The following is a 20,502-nucleotide window of genomic DNA, read 5'->3' on the forward strand; positions in this document are numbered from 1 at the left end:
ATTTTTTTTTAAAGTATGTTGAGGATCAGAACATGATCTGGAACTCATTGAAAATGCCACTGTCAGGTTCCTTCAAGCTCTAAGCAGTCAGAAAATCTGGGGGTGAAGTGTCGCTCTATGATAAGGGAGTACAAGATTCTAATGTAACCTAGAGAAGGAGTCTGTGAGATGCCTGAGCAGCGAAGGCACTCACCACTAAGCCTAATTCCCAGGGACCTGCTTGGTGGAAAGAGAGCCCAGAACTATTGCAAGTTGTCCTCTAACCTCACCACTAGAGCTGTGTATACACCAAGAAATAAAAGTGTCACAAAACGTTAAAAAGTAGCCAAGTGCTTTTAAGTGACGGCCACTCCACAGCTTGGAAATGAACTTCATGTACTAGATAGGGATGGAGAAAGACAAGATCTGCCCTTCAAACAGACTGTTTTGACAGAAGTCACTTTAGGGTTTGCATCACCTAAGTCTGGGACAGAGGAATCGTTCACTCACCACAATGGCCACCAACGTCCTTTGCAGGAACGGCTCTGGGGTTGACATTATGGCGTGCATTGTTCTTTGGAGGAAAAGAATCCACATAACTTGCAGTGTCTCCCCAAAGATACTGTGGTTCCTCTGGGTCAAAGAGATGTGTGTGGGGCGGGAGGGGGAGACGCTGTTGGTTGAGACTGGGTCTCACATAGTCAAGGGCTGGCTAGAACTCACTATGTAAGCAAGAATAACTCCTGCCTTTCCCCGCCAAGTGCTGGGATTTCAGACTTATGCCACCACACCGACCATAAGCCATTTGACTCTGCACTCTTGTTCTGTGGAATCCCGGGACCTAGGAGCAGAAATGTTACTACAGATGTGTTTACACCTCAGCTGCCCTGATCTTCTTTCTATAATTGGTGAGGAAAAGGCACGGGTTTGAAAATACCTACTGAATTGGTTCAGCAAAGGCGCTTGCTGCCAAACCTAGCGATCTGAGTTCAATCCCTGGGTCCCACATGGTGGAGGGAGAAAAATGACTTCCCTGAAACAGTCCTCTGAATGCCTGTGTCTCCCACAGTAAACCAATACAATTTTTAAAAAGAGGAAGAATACTTGAAAATTGAGTAAGGATAAAATGCCCAAGTCTACAGAGAGAGCAAGAGAAGCTCTGAAGTGAAGGGAGGAAGATGTGCTTTGTTCTCTGCCTGCTTCTTCAGCCTCCAACAATCCCTCATCAGTGTGTCCTCTCTCGGGTCTTCTCCTCCGACCCCCACAGCCTTCATCCAACAGCCCCATCCACCTGTTCATCACACAGCCTTTCAGGGAACTTGTTTCTCTGTGTTAGGGATCCTGCCAGTACAGAATACCCAAACCACAGTGCCTTAGCACACCCAGCTAAGGAGACTGGACGGTGGGTGGAACTCAGTGGCAAGATTTGTGTTTAGCATGGTCTGAACTCAACTGGGTGGGGGTGGGGGTACCGGAAGGGCCTTAGAAGTAAGGTCCCCCTCATCTTTGCTCTACTTACTCCCCTGAAGTGAGCCACGGAAACTAGAATTTCTCTTCTTCTGAGTTATTTATAAGTATAACATCGGAGTCCATGGGCACTGGGTGAAAGTGACACCTACCTGGCAACCTGAGCTCAGTCTCCTGAACCCAAGGAAAATATGGAAGAGGAGGACAGACTGTATGCTTTGTCGTCTGTCTTCCACCAAGCACAGTTAGCCCCCACACACATCACACACACACACACACATACACACACACACACACACACACACACACACACACATCACACACACACACACACACGAAAACTAAGCAACGACACAGACAACCCAGCCAATATGTGGTGGCAGGCGTCTGTATTAGGGAGTTCAAGGCCAGCCTAGGCTCCTCGCCCCTACAGCTAGTCAGCAAATCCAGAAAAGTCATTCTCATCAGGTCCAAAGGAAACTCCAGTTTCCCCAAACTCCAAAAGGCTGTGCATATGTCCAGAAATGAAAGCCTTGATTCAGCTCAAGCTGGATTGCTAAAATCCTAGGTCAGTGTTTCCCAGGCACCTGAGAAAATGGGTTTCTGCCTGCCAGAAAGGGCCACTTCCATTGGTATGTACCTGTAGTTACATCTCAGAATCCACGCTAGACTCCTCCCCTATCCGCATGTACTTATCAGGCATTTTAAAGTCAGTGCTAGGCTCCTAGGCCTTCTCACCTCCCCACTCCTCCACCATCACACTAGCTCCAGGCTGTTGCAGCTCACAGGCTTTCCCAGACACCCGTACCTGTTCATTCTCTAGAGAACGGCATGGTTTTCCCCAGCCCCTAATACTCTCCCCCTCCCTGTTCTCTCTGCTGTTCTTGCTTCTCTGGCAGACGGCACTGGCCACACATCTGCTCCTTTTCCTCTTTGCCCTGGACTTTTCCAAAGGCCTCTGGATATTCTTTCTCTCTTATCTACAAGAAAACCCAGCCATTTCGGTGGTCCCTTTACTGTGTCCTCAGTTATGGTCTGGAAGCCCTCATTCCAGAGTGGCCTGTTCCACGCCCAGGAAAGGAGGGAGGTCGTGCACACAGAAGAAGAATCTCAGCAGACAGGCCCCACTGCATTTCTCCCTTTATCGCTCCTGTGATGTATCACACCCTCTGGTCAAATCTCATTTCCATATAGCTGTCCCTTCCTCATGAAACCTAAGCATAAAACCAAGTGGCTTTTCTTTGCTTGGTTGTACTGCAGACTGAATCCAGGGTCTCCATACCACTGAGCTACAGTCTTGGCCTTCCCACCCGCAAAGTTTTCCCAGGATCTTTGGACTTTTGCTTCTAAAGCATTCCATGTCACATAAAACTTTAATTTGGCTGTTGGCAGCATTTTAAAAGAAAAAAATTATTTTTGTGTATGTGTCCACCTGTGCTCCTGTGAGTACCCCAGGAGGCCAAAAGAGGTCATCCCCTTCTCTAGAGCTGGAGTTGCAGACAGTTGTGAGCCGCTGTGTGGATGCTGAGAACCAAACCTGGGTCCCCCAGAGATCAGCGTGATCAATTACTAAGCCATCATTGCAGCTCAACCCTATCTTTTGTTGCAGGAATTATTACCATGGCTCTTGCAGGGTTTTACTGCTGTGATGAGACATCCCACAAAGCATTTCTACACCACTCAGGGCGAGAACTCAAGTGGCAGGACCTGGAGGCAGGAGCTGATGCAGAGGGATGGAGGGGAGCTGCAGTGTCTGATCTTGCTCTTACAACCTGCTCTACCTGTTTGCTTTCTTTTTCTTTTCCTTTTGTTTTTAGAGACAGGACTTTTCCTTATGTAGCCTTGGCTGTGCTGGAACTCACGCTGTAGACCAGGCTTGTCACTCAGAGATCTGCCTGCCTTTGCCTCCTGTTTGGGGATTAAAGGTTTATGCCTGTTTTCTTATAGAACCCAGGACCATCTGACTGTAGACGGCCTATCGTGCAGTGCACCACCACCACCCTGGTTGGAGGCATTTTCTTAATTTATGCTCAAGCCTCGCTTATGACTCCTGTTTGACACAATTTTTTAGTTGACCTAAAAATTAGCCAACAGTTCTTTAATCCCAGCATTCAGGAGGCAGAGACAGGTGGGTCTCTGTGAATTTGAGGCCAGCCTGGTCTAAAGAGGGAGTTCCAGGACAACCAGAGCTGTTACATGAGAAACCATGTCTTGAAAAAAACGAACCAACCAAACAAACAAACAGAAAAACAAAACAAGCAAACAAGCAAAAATCTAGCCAAGACCGCGGCGAGGGAAAAGTGTCTGACCCTTTTCCCTCTCCTATGCTACTGACACAGCAATTACAGCCTGGATTAACTGCATTCATAAGGATGTGGAAGGAAGCCATAGATCCACCAGCAGTCAAGAGAAAGTGTCTTCCAGGTAGGAAAGAATGCGGAAGTTTGAAGAACTGGGAGATTTCCGCGTCCAGAGCCAGGAAGGAGTGACCTTGAGCTGGGTGGTGAGGTTTGGACCCCTAGACTGTGGCAGGGAGTGAGGGTCTCAGCTCCAAGTGGGGTGCTATGGGGATGCAGGTTCTCGGAGAGAGCAGTTTGTATTCTGAAGCAGAGAATGGGTCTCCCTCCCAGGAGAGAGACAAGGAAACGAGGCCAAGGGACAGAGGCCATCAGGATGACTCTGAACCCTGGGGTGGCCCTGTAGGTAAAAGAGACTCAGTGCCCCTCAGTTCAGATATCAAGATCCTAAAGAGGAAATGAAACCACAGCACTTCTCCTCCGAGTGGGTCATTTCCCTTCCAGAGACCACACCTCCACCTCTACCTGGGAAGTGTCAGCTTCCTGATTCCTGGGCCCTGGTGAACTAAAATTGGAGAAAGAGAATGTTGGACCCAGTATTGGTGAGGTCATGCTCAGCACAGCATCTCTGTACTAGCCCGAGAAAGGTGGCTCCTAACCTCAGTCCTTAAGACACTCTGATCTTGGCCCTACCCCAACACCTCCTCCCAGGTCTGAGCCTTGAAAGGCAGGGTTTCTCACCTTCACAGGGTCGTATTGTGTGAGGTCTGTACAGAAGAATCCCTTTGTACACACAGTAACTTTACTGCTTACTGAAGAGGAAAGTAAGCTTGCACAGCAATGGGATGGATGTACTTGTTTATTTCTACAGCAAAAAAGAAGACATCTTGCTGGACATTTGATGCTGTAGGACACAGGACATCATCAATGTTTATCAGAGTTGATGAGTATTCTGAGTTTAAAATCATCAGTGGTGTGAGCGTCATTTCACATAAATGCATAGAAAAAGTGGTGGAAGTATCTGTAGGGCCATTTCAGAAATTGTTATAAATTCTGTCCTAATCCCAAGACGAAATTAATTAATGTTTTCACTTTGAGACAGGGCCTTATTAAGTAACCCTAACCAGCCATGTGTAGACCAGGTTGACCTATGTGAGAAAAATTTTCTTCCATCAAAGGTAGCTGAGCCTGCTGAGTACAGATATTCTATAAATCTTCCCAACTTTGTAAAACTTTTATGAAATCTTTTGTTTGATTTTTGAAAAAGGCTTCCTCCATGTAACCCTGGCTGTCCTGGAATTTCTCATGTAGACCAGGCTGGCCTTGTGCTCACAGACATTCACTTGCCCCTGCTTCTGGAGGCAGGAGCTGATGCAGAGGCATGGAGGAACAGCACTTATTGGCTTGTCCCCTTTTAATTCTTTGGGTTTTTTTTTTTTTTGTTTTTTGTTTTTCAAGACAGGGTTTCTCTGTGGCTTTGGAGCCTGTCCTGGAACTAGCTCTGTAGACCAGGCTGGTCTCGAACTCACAGAGATCCGCCTGCCTCTGCCTCCCGAGTGCTGGTCTTTGGGTTTTTTGAGACAGGGTTTCTCTGTAGCTTTGGAGCCTGTCCTGGAAGCAGCTCTGTAGACCAGGTTGGCCCCGAGGTCACAGAGATCCGCCTGCCTTTGCCTCCCGAGTGCTGGGATTAAAGGCATGCGCCACCACTGCCCGGCCTTCTTTTTTATTGTTTTCTTTCCTTCCTCCCTGTCATCCTCATTTCTTCTCCCCGCCCCCACACCTTTCTTTGTTTTCCCCAAGACAGGGTTTTTCTGTGTAGCCCTGGCTGCTCTGGAACTCACTCTGTAGACAAGGCTGGCCTCAAGCTTTCTTTTCTTATTTTTGTTTTGTTTTGTTTTGAGACAGGGTCTCTCTATGTAGCTTTGGCTGTCCTAGAATTCACTATATTGAATGGGATGCATCTGCCTCCCAAGTGCTGGGGTTAAAGGTATGGACCACTACATCTGGCTATCAGTCTGCTGTCTTGTTTTTTTGTTTGGTGTTTTCAAGACAGGATTTTGCTGTGTAGCCCTGACTGTCCTGGAACTAGATCTGTAGACTAGGCTGGCCTTGAACTCTGAGATTGGCCTGCTTCTGCCTCCTAAGTGATAGGATTAAGACTTGTGCTGCTACCATCCAGCCAGTCAGGTTTCTTACACCACCCCTGACCATTGTCCAGGTGTAGCTCAATCCAAAGTGGGCTGGGCCCTCCTTATGTCAATCATGAATCAAGAAAATGCAGACAGGTCTACAGGCACTCTGAGGGCAGCCTTGTCTCAACTAAGGTTCCTCTTCCAGGATGACTAGTTTGTGCCAAGCTGGCAAAGAACAAACAGGGCACATACATACTGCCGTGTAAGAAGGGCAGAGGAAAATGCCAAGTCTCTGGTTTTTGAATCAAATCACTATGTTTTTTTTATAAGACTAGAAAAGTTTCTACATTAAAAACACAGCAATTCATTAATATTAATAATACTCTCAAATTACAACAGAAGCGTTTCAGGAAAGGTTCATTGGCAGTGCGTGGTGTGGGAGCATGCGGCATGCACAGGGCAAAGTATGCATGTCTGCATGTCGTGTGCTCACGGCCAAGCCCGAAGTGACATCTCAAGGCGTAACATGGGCAAGGGCTGCCAAGCAGACCTTGGGTTTGCTGGAGTTTGAATTAATTGTTAGTTGTTGCATATTCAGAAACTTTGTATTGTTGCCAAGTTTTCAAGACACCCCCATAGAGTTACAGAAATGTATTAGTCAGGGTTCTCTAGAGGACCAGAGCCAGTAGGATGGATCCACACACACACACGCTGTGTGTGCATGTGTGCGTGTGTGTGTGATTAGAGTGGCTGTGGCCCATTTAGTCCAATAATGGCTGTCTGCTGACAAAGTCCAAGAATCCAGGAGTTATTCAGCCCCTGATGCTGGATGTTTCCGTTGGTCTTCAGGCAACGCTGGGATCCCAAAGTTGGCTCCAATGCCTGTGAAGACATGCCTGTGCAGCAGGGTCCAGGAGAACGGGGACACGCAAGCAGAAAGCCAAAGCTTCCTTCTCCCATGTCCTTTATATCGGCTGCCATGAGAAAGTCTAGCCAGATTTCGGACGGGTCTCCATACCTCAGATGGTCCTGTTAATTAAAATCCCTCACAAGTGTGTCCAGTACTTAGGTTAGTTCATCCCATCTGTAGCCATGCTGGCAGCTAAGAATAGCCACTCACAACCCAGTTTAAGAGCAGAACACGTGCCATTGTGTTCCTGAATGGCTGAGTGAGGGCTATGGGTTTGAGGTAGAAGTGGAGGTCGTTTCTATTTCTGTAACATGAAGTGAGAGTTCCGTATTAAAATCCTGCTATAGCCCGGGGGGTGGTGGTGCCTGACTTTTAACCTCTGGGAGTTCAAGGCCAGTGTGGTCTAGGAAGTGAGTTCCAAGACAGCCAAGGCCACAAAGAGAAACCGTGTCTCAAAAAGACTAAACAAACAACAACAGAAACCAGGCTCAGCTTTGAAAGTTACAAAACCTTGCCGGGCGGTGGTGGTGCACGCCTTTAATCCCAGCACTTGGGAGGCAGAGGCAGGCAGATCTCTGTGAGTTCTAGGCCAGCCTGGTCTACAAGAGCTAGTTCCAGGACAGGCTCCAAAGCTACAGAGAAACCCTGTCTAGAAAAAAAAAAGTTATACAACCTGGATATCAGGTACTGTGTGGACTTTTTACACGTCTGCAAAACAGGAGTGGGTCTGTGTCCGGGTAATTGTGAGGCTGAGGCAAGAGAATTAAGAGAATTGTTTGAGACCAGAAGCTCAAAATCAGTATAAGCAGCTCAGCCCACTTTTTCTAAAATAAATAAAGAATTTTTTTTTAAAGGGCTTCCTTAGGGGATTGTTCCACTGAGATGGGTGGGCAGTGATGGGTAGACAAGAAAGGTAGGTGGGTACAGGGTAGGATGTGAGGAAGAGGAACTGTGAGGGTCCTGGAGGTGGCTCCAGGTTGCTCTTATCTACCCTGCTGGTCTTTCTTGGAATGTAGTAGAATTTTTTTGGTTGGTTGGTTTGGGTTTGGTTTGAGACAGTTTCTCTGCGTGGCCCTGGCTGTCCTGGAACTCGCTCTCTAGACCAGGTTGGCTCGCCCACCTGAAAGGGGAAGGACTGGGTGGTCAGGTTCCCCGAGAGCAAGGATAGTCCTGGGGTGGACGCCCAGACGGGAAGGGAACCCTGCCTGTGCCCTCATCTGCCACTTCAGAATCCAGGACACTCAACAAAGATCAGGTGAAATTTTAGCTCGGCTGCGTACCTGGCAGTACACGCTACGGAAATATTTGACAAACGGTTGACTCTGAGGAGGGTTCCTCCTGGCACTGCTAGCGACCTCTCTAGACCAAGGTGTTATCTTTTCGCCTCAGCTTTAGGGCAACTGGGAACGCCTCGGGAGGGGCGAGCCAGGGACTCGAGGGAAGGGCGTGGCCTACTGATTCGAGGGCGTGGTCCTGGACCAGAGGGTGGAGCCTAAGGCCGAAGGACCGGAAAATGGGGCGGGACCTACAGCCCGGGGGCAGGGCCTGGAGTCCAAGGGCGGGGTGGCCTCGTAGGGCTGCCTGGCTGCTCTAGGGAGTTCGGGTGCCTTAGCGCGCAATCAAGGAGAGGCTGCGGCGGGGTCAGAGCGCGGATGCTGGAAGTTCACATCCCCTCGGTGGGGCCCGAGGCCGAAGAGTCCAGGCAGAGCCCAGAGAAAGGCCACATGGTGAGCAATGGATGGAGGGTGAGCGTGGGGATCCACCGAATATCCATCCCCTCGATGAGCGCAAAAGGGAACCAGGATACCGGGGTAGGACGTCCATTGCAAAGGTTCGGGGTTACTAGCTTTGCAAGTCCCTCGGATGATGATCTGGGCTCTTGTGGGATCCTGTGGAGCAGAGGGGCGGGCCCGTCAGCCTTTTCTTTCAGGTGTATGTGGGGTGCGGGAGGGATTTCCCTGAGCGGCCGCACACCAAGTTGTCTTTGTCCCTTTCGAACGCCAGAAGGTGGGCGCGGGTCCTGCCGCAACATTTAGGCCAGCCGCCCGCACTCCTCCGCCCGCTAGGTGTTCCAAGTCGAGGTGCTGTACAGCGGACGCAGACACACGGTGCCGAGGCGATACAGCGAGTTCCATGCTCTACACAAGCGGGTGAGGTGGCACCCAACTCACCAATCAGGCTCCAGGCCAATCCCCTGGGTGCAGGCGAAAGGGATCCGGTCCCAGCTTCTGGTTGCCCACCCCCATCACTGTCCCACTCCCGGGAGGGTGCAGATCATGGGCAACTACCCAAGGGCTGCAGGGCCCCTTGCGGGGAGGGCGCAGTGGCTAGATCACAGCTCAGACTGACCTTGTCTGTGTATGTCCTTTCTACTTTCGGGCACGTCACTTCTGTCCCAACCACCTCTCACCAGCAGTCCCAGGTTAGAGCTTAAAGGCATAGAGGGAGGACTGGAGACGCATCACCTAGGTGGAATGGGCTTGAGGGCTTTTCTGGGATCTCACCTCTGTAACTGATGACAGATCAAGAAACGGTACAAAGTGCCTGACTTTCCCTCAAAACGCCTGCCCAACTGGAGGACCAGAGGATTGGAACAGCGCCGGCAGGGCTTGGAGACCTATATCCAGGTGTGCTCAGGACACTTGGTTGCTCCTAGCCTCAGGGACCAGGGGTGACCCAGATAGTGATATGGGGGGCCACAACTTGAGTTTGTTATTTACCACCCCAAGCTCCATTTTTCTGAGCAATAGTGAGTACACGTTTCTATCTGGATTATTGCAAGTTTTGAATAACCAACAGGTGGATCCTTCAAGATCTGCCAGCCCTAGAGTAAGACTCTGTTATCTTCATGAGGTGTGTGTGGCCACATCCCACCAGCAGTGACTGGCATTGAACTAACCTGCCCACTTTACGAGGCTAGCCTTTGCAGTCCAGCCGTTCCCCAGAATGGCCCTGAAGCTTGGACTAATACTTGCTTCCACTGCCTTGAAATTCTTAATTATTTTGGAACAAAGGTCCTCAAATGTTTGTTTGCAATGGGTTGTATAATTAGTAGCTGTGTCTGATTACAGGCTTCCTGTCTTCCTCTGTAGGGCATCCTGTACCTGAATCAGGATGTGCCCAAGGAGTTACTGGAATTCCTGAGGCTTCGCCACTTCCCTACAGACTCCAAGGCCAGCAGCTGGAGGCAAGGACGGCCCCTGCCAGGGTGTGGCAAGGGCTCTCAGCAGCAAGTGGCTGTGAAAGGGTCCTGAATAACCCTTTCTTCATTCAAATGCTGGGCTGTGGTCTGATATGTGGCCTCCCCTACCAACTTTCTTGACCCGGGTGGAGGGGCTGGATTTTGGGCAGCTTTGATTACCCCGGCTGCGTCCTTCTCCGGAACTGGGCTTGTTACAAAATAGAAGCAACAGTCCCCTGGGTATCCTCAAGCAGCTTACAGTGTTTCTCTTCTTTTCAGCACCCTGAGGGAATTCCTGCCTAGTGACAACAGGCAAGTCCAAGTCCTGCTCTAAGTGCCTGCTGCCCCCTGGTGGCCACATGCTAGGAGGCAGGCCAGTAACCTGTCTCCTAGTTCCTTTCCCTGCTTATTTTGGTCCTCAGTCTTTGCACTGCCACACCTCCACTCTCATGACTCTCTTCCTCCCTCCTCACAGCTCACAGCTGCACCACCGGCCTGTCATTGGCTTCTGTATGGACCCCTACATTTACACCCCTCCCCCAGGTGAGACATCAGCCCCTGTAACCTGCTTTGTAACTTACTTCATAGAAGCTAGTGTAATCCAGTTGGTTCACCTGGTCTCTGCTCCCCTGTGGCCTGTCCTCCAAAGCAAATATGAACAGAATGTGGGCTGGGGAAAGACAGCTGAGCTTGTGGGCAGCTCAGAGTGCTAAAGCCCTAGGCCAGGCCCATCATATGCTAGCTCCCTCTCCTTCACCTTTTCTCCCACAGAACCTCTCCCAGAAGTGGTGGTGGATGGTGTCCTCCAGGGTCTCTATGGATTCAGCACTAGCCCGGCCAAAGGCTAACCGTCATCCTGCTCCATCACCAATGCCCTGGCTAGCCCAGTCTTCGGGTCACCTGTCAGGACAGTTAATGTGCCTCAGTCCTAGGAGTTCCATGTAAGAAGCTGGGTCGACCCTTGGACTAGCATCAGGGTGTAACTAGCTGAGGCTCAGCTGTGCCCACAATCAAGGCTCTGAACTTGGTGTGCACTGACAGCTGCAGTTGGCAGACTTGCCCAGGGGCCACGGCAAAGTCAAGATAAAGAAAAGAGCAATAAGTAATTTCAGGCATAGGCTGAGAAGATTCAGGTAGATTTCTTAGCTCAGTCTGGCAGGTGGCAGAAGCTGGGCACAGTAGCTGGGTAGCCTCTGCCTGATGACTAGTGGGTACCACCTAGGCACAGGCTTAGAAAGGAGCCCAAGGAAAGGGGTGCATCTATCTCCACATAAGAGTCCTGGACATGCTGGGATGCACACTCAGAACAGGTGCTTTATATACACCCTCAAAGCCCACACCTAAGTTATAAAAAAAGAAAACCCACTTTTTTTTATTGATCAGCACTGATACGAGTTTGATATAAAAACAGGCCTGTGGAATGTGAGAGGGTGTGGGTCCACTCCCTCAGATGGAAGCACTGGGGCCAAGTGGCACGAAACCTTGTGACTGGCTACCTCACCCCTGTGAGGGTCATGACAGGACCTGCGCACACGCAGCTTAGAGGGGTGAGGTCCCTGACACTACTCCTTGGCAATGGCGAAGGGCTTCTCCACTTCGATCTTGCCGCAGTCTGCGATGATCACATCCTTCAGGGGCTTGTCCCGACTGTCGGTCTTGGTGCTCTCCACCTTCCTCACCACGTCCTAGGAAAGAAAGCAGGGGAGGGGTAGAAGTCAAGAGGCACCCTGCTAGGACATGGGACAGCCCCAGGGAGTGGCTTAGGAGGGTGGCTTAGGAGGGTTGAGACCCACATGGGATGAACACAAAAACCCAGGGAACCAAGAGCTCAGGAACTGATGGCCAGGGTGAATGCGGAGCATAGATGCTTAGCTGATTCAATACCGCTCAGGTGTGAGTGACCGAACAGAGGACCTCACAGCAGGACAAACTCAACAAGGTCTTCTGGACAGGTTGTCTGGGGTTTGGGAAGATCTTGCACTTTTTCTTTTTCCCTGACTGTGGTGTTGGGGACTGAACCTACGACTGAACCTAGGTTAAACACTCTTTCATGCAGCCAAAGCCCCATGGACACACTGAAATGTGGTCTCACGTTGCTGTCCAGCCTAGCCTCTTGCCTCAGCCTCCCCAATAGCTAGGACCATGGGCCTGTGCGAGTCACTCAGTCGGGATGTTTGTTCTTGACACTACCCATCCCTACACCAGATTAGGAGGAACCACAGCTGGTCTTTATCTGTGGCTTAGGTGCCTTTAGGGAAAAGATTTCCTACTTGAAGCCCCTGCCTATTCAAGCTAGATCCTTGGTAAGGACCACCAAGGTTTAGCCCTCACTTTTAAACTTACCATGCCCTCTAGAACTTTGCCAAAAACGACATGTTTGCCATCTAGCCAGGATGTCTTGACGGTAGTTATGAAGAACTGGGAGCCATTGGTGTCTTTGCCTGCATTGGCCATGCTCACCCATCCAGGCCCATAGTGCTTCAGCTTGAAGTTCTCATCTGGGAAGCGCTCACCATAGATGCTCTTTCCTGGGAAGAAAATCAGAGGTCACGGTGTTGAAACAAAGTGGGTTGGACCAAAATAGGCAGGTGCTTGGGTGAGGATCTTCAGGGCTCAGGTCAGGCTTGACTGGCCAACAAGGACATAAACATGGCCTTCACGTCTTCTACTCAAGCCATCTGGGGTATGAGGCCAGGCTGACTTGGGCGAACTATTATGAGGAGTTTTATGACTGCCGAGGTACAAGTTACCAGCTATCTTGGTTATGTCCTGAGGCCTGTAGGGGGCACCTTGGTGATGCTGGGGTGTGGAAACCTTCAGAAGAAAGGGCTGCTATAGCCAACCAGATGGCCTTTCTAGAGTCACAAGACAGGAGCAGCTGCGGAGCAGAAGAGCAAGTGGGGGTTGGCTGGGGGAGGAAAAAATGGGACACAGGGCTGTTACTCAGTTTAAGAGCCAAGAGCCTCTTATCAAGGCTGGAACATAAAATAAAAAATGCTTATGAATGTGTGTCATGTCTGTGTGAGGTATGGGTCTGGGGCCATGACAGTAAGCACGGAGCAAAGTTTATTCTCCCACTGATGGACTGAAGGGCCTGAGAAAACCAGCATGGAAGCAGCGTCTTCTCAGGCCGGAGAGACAACTTGGAACTTGCTGCCAGGCATGGGGCGGACAGGGTGGAAGAGGAAAACCAACTCCTGTGAGTTGTCCTGACTTTAAACGATAGAGAATGACATTAACCCTGCACTTAGTAGGCAGATCTCAGTTCCAGGCCAGCCAAGACATAGTCATTTTCTTTAGCTTAATGCCGTTCTGTTCACGTCACTTGCATGGGATCCTTTGCTCTCAGCACACCTGTGCTCACCCCACAGCTCCTCAGGATGCCCCAGGTTAGGACCTGCCTTGGCCAGAGGTCAACAAGGGAGAGGTGGTTGATTGTAGGAGCCAAGAAGGCAGAAAACTAAGATTAGACTAGATATCAAGGCAGGAGTGAGGTGGCCTGCTTCCTGCAATGACTCTTGCCTGTATACTGCTAAGACTTCCTATTTGAGAAACTTCCTTAGAGACCTTAACTAAGCATGGGATTTCAATTGCTCCTATTTAAAACAAAAACCAAAACACTAATCTAGTTTCATTTTCTTCCTCAAAACATGGGGAGCTCCCAAGTCACAAGAAATACATTTTGAAGAAATTTGTATTTTAGTCTTTATGACAATCTTCTATCCCAGAATTTCCATCCAGCTACCTTACAAATGGTTACATTCCAAGCCCATCAACTTTTGTTTTCCCTAAGTAGAGTTTCTCTGTGTAGCCCTGGCTATCCTGGAACTCACTCTGTAGACCAAGCTGGTCTCGAACTCAGAGATCCATCAGTCTCTGCCTTCCTTCCGAGTGCTGAGATTTAAAGCATGCATCACCACACTCTGTTGTTTTTGAGTGTACAGGTGCTTTGCCTACATGCACATCTTTGTACTGTGCGTGTGCCTGAAGAGATGAGAAAGGCTGTTGGACTGCCTGGAGCTGGAACTATTAACAGTTGTGAGTTACCAACAAGGGAACCCAGGTCCCATGCAAGAGCGATCTTAACCAGTGAGTCTTCTCTCCAGCCCCTGGATTTTTAGTCTGTGCATGTGTACAGGTACACACACTCATGTCACGGTGCATGTGCAGTCAGAGGGTACCCTGCAGAAGTCCGTTCTCTTCTTCCAATGTTTGAGACCCAGGAATAAAAAAAAAAAAATAGCCAGGCAAAAAGTAGAGGCAGACTGAGAATGACGAGGAGGGAGGAGTCAGGAGAGATACCAGGCAGCCATCGAGCAAGCAGGATGTGTCATTAGCCACACGACAAAGCATAAACAGAAATATGGGTTAATTTAGATGTAAGAGTTATCTAGTAACAAGCCTGAGCTACCAGTTGAGCACTATAAGTAACAGCCTCTGAGTCAGTTCTTTGGGACTGTGCGGTCGGAACAGGAAATGCCCAATTAAATGCCTCTGTTCAGAGGATCTGAAGTTACCTCCTGTGCCATCTCCCCTGGTGAAGTCTCCACCCTGGATCATAAAGTCCTTGATGACACGATGGAATTTGCTGTTTTTGTAGCCAAATCCTTTCTGGAAAAAGGAATGAGCAGGAGGTTGCACGAGGCATTAAGCAGATGTCAAACAGGCCCTATAGAAACGCACCTACAGTTCTAATATATTCGGCATTTAGTGTAGTTTAGCTATTGCAGCTCAGAGCATGCACATCTGGAAAACACCAGATCCCTAGCCTCTGCCCTTATGCAATTCCTGAACGACGTGCCCCATGGTCATGCTATGTCTTTTCCTTCTGTTCTTCTCATCCTAAGAACAAGTGCAAGGTCCGGGGATACATCTCAGCAGGCAAAGTATTTGCCCTAGCATGAATACCCTCCTGGGCTCTACCCTGGGCACTATATACACTGAATGGTCTGAGTGCCTGGGACCCTAGCACTCAGGAGGTAGGAGCAGGAGGATCAAAAACTCAAGGTCACCCCTAGCTACACATCAGGTTCAAGGTCAGCCAGGGGCTACACAGGAAAAACAAAACAAAGTGGGTGAAGACCTTAAAATACAAATTTCATGAAATAGAACATACATTTTCTTAAAATTCTGTGCCATGTTCTAGGGTCAAGTCCCTTGGACCCTTTTTTCTTTTTAAAAATTTGATAGTTTATTTTATCCCAATAGCAGTTGTATCACATGGTCTAAGAACATTCAAGTAAATTCAAATGTTAAAGATTAGTCTTCAAACATTACAGTCAAATAATGCCATGTTTATCTATGTTCTCACAGCTCCCTTAACTGTGAGGCTGCCAGCTTTAGTGCCTTGGATTATGTTTTGTGCTGTGAGCAGTTGCGCAAAGCAGCAGGGGCTGGAAGAACCAACTGGATCTTTGTGTAGTGCCCAAATAGGGCACTGAGGCTCTGAGTAATTCAGCAGTATCAGGGCCTTCTGCAAAAGTTAAGAACAAACAAACTGGACCCTTTATTCTTTTTTTTTTCTTTTTTGAGACAGATTTCTTTCTCTGTGTAACAGCTCTGGGTGTCCTGGAACTCACTCTGTAGACCAGGCTGGCCTCAAACTCAGAGAGATCCTCCTGCCCATGTCTCCCAAGTGCTGGGATTAAAGGTGGGCACCATCACCACTCAGCTGGACCCCTTTATTCTCAACACACACAATCTGGTCCTCGGGGAAGCCAGCTAGTGAAGCTGGTGTCAGTTCCTGCGGAAGATGGGCCACTCCGCAGTCCCACCTGCTTCACCCCTACGACGTGGAGCTGCTTACTTTTGGACCAGCCACTTACCTCTCCTGTAGCTAAGGCTACAAAATTATCCACCGTTTTCGGAACAGTCTTTCCAAAGAGTCCAAAGACCACTCGGCCTACAGGCTCATCTCCAATTTGGAGATCAAAGTATACCTAAAGAAAATGAACAAGCCACGCTTAGCCTTTTAAAGGGGCCTTGGTAGAGAAGGAAGGGCCCAACAAATTGCCCTGATGTGAGAGAGAGAGCTGTGGATAAAGTGCTAAAGCTGAGCTAAGTCTGATTTTGGCAGTGGCAAACCTCTGTACAAATCAAATGTGTAGACTGGACAAAAGGCTCAGTTATTAAGAGCATCCGCTGCTTTTCCAGAGGACACAGCTTCGTGTCTCAGCAACCAGATGATGGCTCACAATAATAAAAGCTCTAGACTTCCCCAAACCAATACTAGGGACCGACAAAATGGCCTTGTCCACGAAAGGCAGGCAAGTGCTCTACCACTGAGCAAGTAACCCCAGTAATAAATACTTTGAGACAGGCAGGGTCTTGCTAAACTGTATTCCTCCCAAGTGTCTGGGATTACAGACATATGCCACAACACTTGGTTTGCTGCATTAATCACTCCACCCCCACGCCAAAAGAAATGACCACAGGCTGGCCAGATGGCTTAATGGATAAACATGGTTGCAGCCAAGCTTGAAGTCCTGAGACCCACATGATGAAAATAGAGAATCGACTCCTGCAAGTTGTCTTCTGACCTTAACAGTTGCACTGTGGCACGTATGAGTCCCTCTCCCCAGCAAGTAAATACTGTAACATTTTTAAGGAACTTTACGTTCTCAGACTACAGAATAGCAATCTGTGCTCTTACAATGACTCCAGATTATAAAAACTGACATTAAAAGGAAAAAAATACACAGAGATCACTATGCTTGCAAGCTTAACTATATTTACTGTGCTTGCTGCAAAGCACGGTAAGCTGGATGTGGCCACAGTAAAAGAAGGGTACGACAGGGTATGTGCAAAGGGGCCTCCTTGAGGCTGGGCAGTTGAGCATCCAGGATTAGGGCGGAGGCTGGGAGAGTCAGGGTCATTCTTTAGTTTGAGTGGGTAGGGCGAGCCTGGTTCCAAGAGGTCATAGCCGACCCAAGGATGGGCTGGACTAGGACAAGGGCGCTGAGGTAGGAACTACTGAGCCAGACCCGATTAGGCCGGGACCGGATCGCAAGCGGCGGAAGGCAGGCCTCGCCGGGTAAGAAGAGCCCAGACCTGGACTGTGACTTTGGGTCCCTTCTTCTTATCGTTGGCCACGGAGGGTCCCGGCAGCAAAAGGAAGACGACGGAGCCCACGATGAGAGCGGCGGCGAAGAGCACCTTCATGTTGCGCTCCGAGAGGCGCAGCATCCACCAGCAGCAGCGAGAGCGGTCGCGGGAGCCCGGACCGGAAAAGGGTGTGGACTCGCGGTGTGCGCGCGTTGCCGCCCGGGCGCGGGGGTGGACATGGGCCTCCGGGAGGCCTTGCTGCGTGAGGAGCGGGCCACGATCCCCCTGCGCCGCCACCCCGAGTGGTAGGAGCCGCCGCGGGCGGGGCTGCGGGTGTCTGCCACGTTACAACCCTCCGATTGGTTGTGCCTCGCCCCTCCGGCTGCGTCAAGGCCATGTGCGGGAGGCGGCGTTGAGATTGGTCTTAGAAAAAAAGACTACGAAGCCCAGCATACCTTGCGGCCTGTCAGGGTGTGCAAAGCTCAGTCACAACCCAATTTGGGGGTCATCTTCAAAAACTGGACACATTTAACTGAAATGTTAGGGGCTGAATATAGCGACTGAGTTTTACAGCATAGCCTTCTATATCTTCTATAATATTTATCTTGCCTGGGGACCGAGAGTAGAGGCTCGCGCCTTTGATCCCAGCATTGAGCACGGTTAACTAGGAACCTAGATCAGCCTGAGCTAAGAAGGTGAGTCCCAGATCCTTTTAGGCAAGAATGAGACCTTGCCTCAAAACAAACATGACTGGTCGTCGTAGCGCGAGCCTTCAATCCCAGTGCCTGCGAGGAAGACGCAGATGTATTTCTGTGAATTTGAGGCCAGCTTCTACGTAGTGAGTTCAGTGCTAGCAAGAACTACGTGGAAACAACTATGCCTCAAAAGAAGGGATTGGTGGGTGAAGAAGCGGTGTAGGGTAAAAGGGCCAGCCAAAGAAACCCATCCTGGTTCTGAAGCCAGAGCCAGTGAAAGAAACCCACCCTGGTTCTGAGACCCGAGCCAGTGAAAGAAATGCTTTAGCTTCAACCCAGACCCAAAGAAATGCACCCTAACTCTAAAAACCAGTGCCAAAGAAACATGGTTTGTTCCTAGAGTCAGAATCGGTGAAAGAAATATGCCCTGGCCCCCAAACTAGAGCCAAAGGCTTAAAAAGGCCAGTGAAAGAAACAGTTTGGTTCTGAGATCAGACATCTCTGCCCTGACCAACTAAATTAACCAATCCCTGAGCAAGGAAAAACTAATCAATCCTCCTTAGCCCTGGGAAAATTCCACCCCTAAGAAGCCCTAATATAAGCCCTGCGCCTGTTCAGTTGGTGGTTCTTCTTCCACAATGGGAGAGGCAGTCACTCTCCCAGATTCTTCCCTCCCAATAAATCTGTTGAACAAAGTTTGGGTGAAGACCTTCTTTCGCATAGCCGTGGGACTTTGGCTGGGGAAGTCTTCCCCTAGCAGCACTTGTTACGACTTAGCCAGAAAAGTCAGAAGAGGAGTGGAGCAGGGCTGTAACTCTTGTGAGAGGGAAGCCTTCCATTAGCAGAACTAATGTAACAACTTTGCTGGGGAAGCCTTCTCCTGCTGGAGCAGAACTGTCACTTTGTGGAAACCTTCCCTAGATCAGGGATGTAAGCTGCTACCCTTACCATGGCCTGCACTCACCCACGCGAGCTGTAACACTCAGTATTCCCTGGCTCCCGGCTGCCAGAATCCCTTTCCTTCTGAGCTGTGCCACCCTCTGGTGGCTCAGAATGTGTGCACTTTTGCTGCAAAATCATGAGGACCAGAATGTGGATCCAACAGCTACCTAAAAGCAGATCATGGATGTACTTTAAGGCTCTAACCCTAGTGCCACTGTAGGAGTGATGGGCATAGATAGGAGGACCTGGTATATTTGCTGGCTGTTAGACTAGTTCTTTTTTTTTTAAGATTTATTTTTTATGTATACAACATTCTGCTCCATGTATGTCCGCATGCCAGAAGAGAGTGCCAGATCTCATTACAGATGGTTGTGCGCCACCATGTGGTTGCTGGGAATTGAACTCAGGACCTTTGGAGGATAGCCAGTGCTCTTAACCACTGAGCCATCTCTCCAGCCCCTAGACTAGTTCTTAGATTCAGGGAGAGACCCGGTCTCAAAAAGAAGGTGAAGAGCAGGGCAGTAGTGGGGCATGCCTTGGCAGAGGCAGGTGGTTCCATGTGAATTCGAGGCTGGCACAGTATACAGAGTGAGTTCACGGACAGTCAAGGCTACACAGAGAAATTCTGTCTCAAAAAAAAGGAAGAAAGGAAGGAAGAAAAAGAGAGGGTGGAGAATGCTAAGAGCAGTGCACTCGACATCTTTCTTTGGCCTCGGCACACACATACACACACACACACACAATTCCATTTTTATTTTTCCATTTCACTACTAATTTTTCTCTTTGAATCCTGTGCTTAACCACTGCGTGTACATATGAACACATTCTATTGAATACTTGGGCATTTTTCTCCTTTTTTTATGTGTGTGTGATTATGTTTGCGTAGGTAGACATGCGAGAGTATGCATGTGGAGGGAGTGGATTCCTTATATCACATGGTTTTTGTAGTCTGAAGTCAGGTTCTCAGGGTGTGAAGCAGGCAAATTTACTTAAACTGAGCTACCTGCCAGCACCTGGTATTTTATTTCTTTTTTCCCCACTTTCTTTCTTCTTCTTCTTCTTCTTCTTCTTCTTCTTCTTCTTCTTCTTCTTCTTCTTCTTCTTCTTCTTCTTCTTCTTCTTCTTCTTCTTCTTCTTCTTCTTCTTCTTCGTTTTTCGAGACAGGGTTTCTCTGTAGCTTTACAGCCTGTCCTGGAACTAGCTCTTATAGATCAGGCTGGCTCAGAACTCAGAGAGATCCGTCTGCCTCTGCCTGCTGACTGCTGGGTAAAGGCGTGCGCCACCACCGCCCAGCTTTCCCACTTTCTTTAGGAGGATGCAACACTGTTGCCTGCTGACTGCTGGGTAAGGGCGTGCACTACCACTGCCCAGCTTTCCCACTTTCTTTAGGAGGATGCAACACTGTTGCACATATGTATGTAGCTTCCGAAGCCTTCTCCAGGGCTCTGTGCCCAAGAAGCATTCATTAGATGAGCTGGCTCTGAATAATTTATGCATCAATAGATTAATACATACACACACACATATACATATATCTATATAAAGTGTAGCACTAATAATAAAAATGCAGAAGCGTGGGGCTGGAGAGATGGCTCAGAGGTAAAGAGCATTACCTGCTCTTCCATAAGTCCTGAGTTCAATTCCCAGCAACAATATGGTGGCTCACAACCATCTATGAGATCTCGTGCACTCTTCTGTTATGTAGGCATACATGCAGGAGGAACACTGCATACATAATAAGTAGTAAATAAATCTTATTTTCAATTGATGACGACATGGGAATTTATTTAATACAACCACTAATGAAATATGCTAACAACAAAAATCTAAGCAACTACATGAAAAAAACAAGGGT

The 20,502-nt window shown here is 49.0% G+C and overlaps 2 protein-coding genes across 2 annotated transcripts; one reads left to right on the forward strand and one right to left on the reverse strand.

The window, feature by feature from the left end:
- Positions 1–8,345: 8,345 nt before the first annotated feature.
- Positions 8,346–12,975, forward strand: Snx22 (sorting nexin 22). Its single transcript, XM_075965437.1, has 7 exons — positions 8,346–8,512; positions 8,852–8,935; positions 9,308–9,412; positions 9,878–9,972; positions 10,246–10,278; positions 10,442–10,509; positions 10,738–12,975. The coding sequence occupies exons 1-7, from the start codon at positions 8,438–8,440 to the stop codon at positions 10,812–10,814; spliced, it is 537 nt and encodes a 178-aa protein (XP_075821552.1). The 5' UTR covers positions 8,346–8,437; the 3' UTR covers positions 10,815–12,975.
- Positions 11,312–17,249, reverse strand: Ppib (peptidylprolyl isomerase B). Its single transcript, XM_075965438.1, has 5 exons — positions 17,017–17,249; positions 15,792–15,905; positions 14,484–14,577; positions 12,310–12,494; positions 11,312–11,651 (listed from the first exon to the last, which is right to left on the reverse strand). The coding sequence occupies exons 1-5, from the start codon at positions 17,149–17,151 to the stop codon at positions 11,529–11,531; spliced, it is 651 nt and encodes a 216-aa protein (XP_075821553.1). The 5' UTR covers positions 17,152–17,249; the 3' UTR covers positions 11,312–11,528.
- Positions 17,250–20,502: the final 3,253 nt, after the last annotated feature.

The sequence above is a fragment of the Microtus pennsylvanicus genome, chromosome 3, assembly GCF_037038515.1.
Source record: "Microtus pennsylvanicus isolate mMicPen1 chromosome 3, mMicPen1.hap1, whole genome shotgun sequence".
Classification (NCBI taxonomy): domain Eukaryota; kingdom Metazoa; phylum Chordata; class Mammalia; order Rodentia; family Cricetidae; genus Microtus; species Microtus pennsylvanicus.

Bases quoted from the DNA above. Each gene is read 5' to 3' on its own strand.
- Snx22 (XM_075965437.1), top strand. From the start codon at position 8,438: ATGCTGGAAGTTCACATCCCCTCGGTGGGGCCCGAGGCCGAAGAGTCC. The intron at 9,413-9,877 runs GTGTGCTCAGGA...CTTCCTCTGTAG, and splicing joins GCTTGGAGACCTATATCCAG to GGCATCCTGTACCTGAATCA. The intron at 10,279-10,441 runs GCAAGTCCAAGT...CCCTCCTCACAG, and splicing joins TTCCTGCCTAGTGACAACAG to CTCACAGCTGCACCACCGGC.
- Ppib (XM_075965438.1), bottom strand. From the start codon at position 17,151: ATGCTGCGCCTCTCGGAGCGCAACATGAAGGTGCTCTTCGCCGCCGCT. The intron at 15,906-17,016 runs GTCTGGGCTCTT...CATTTTCTTTAG, and splicing joins GACCCAAAGTCACAGTCCAG to GTATACTTTGATCTCCAAAT. The intron at 12,495-14,483 runs GTAACTTCAGAT...TTTTCTTCCCAG, and splicing joins CAGGGGAGATGGCACAGGAG to GAAAGAGCATCTATGGTGAG.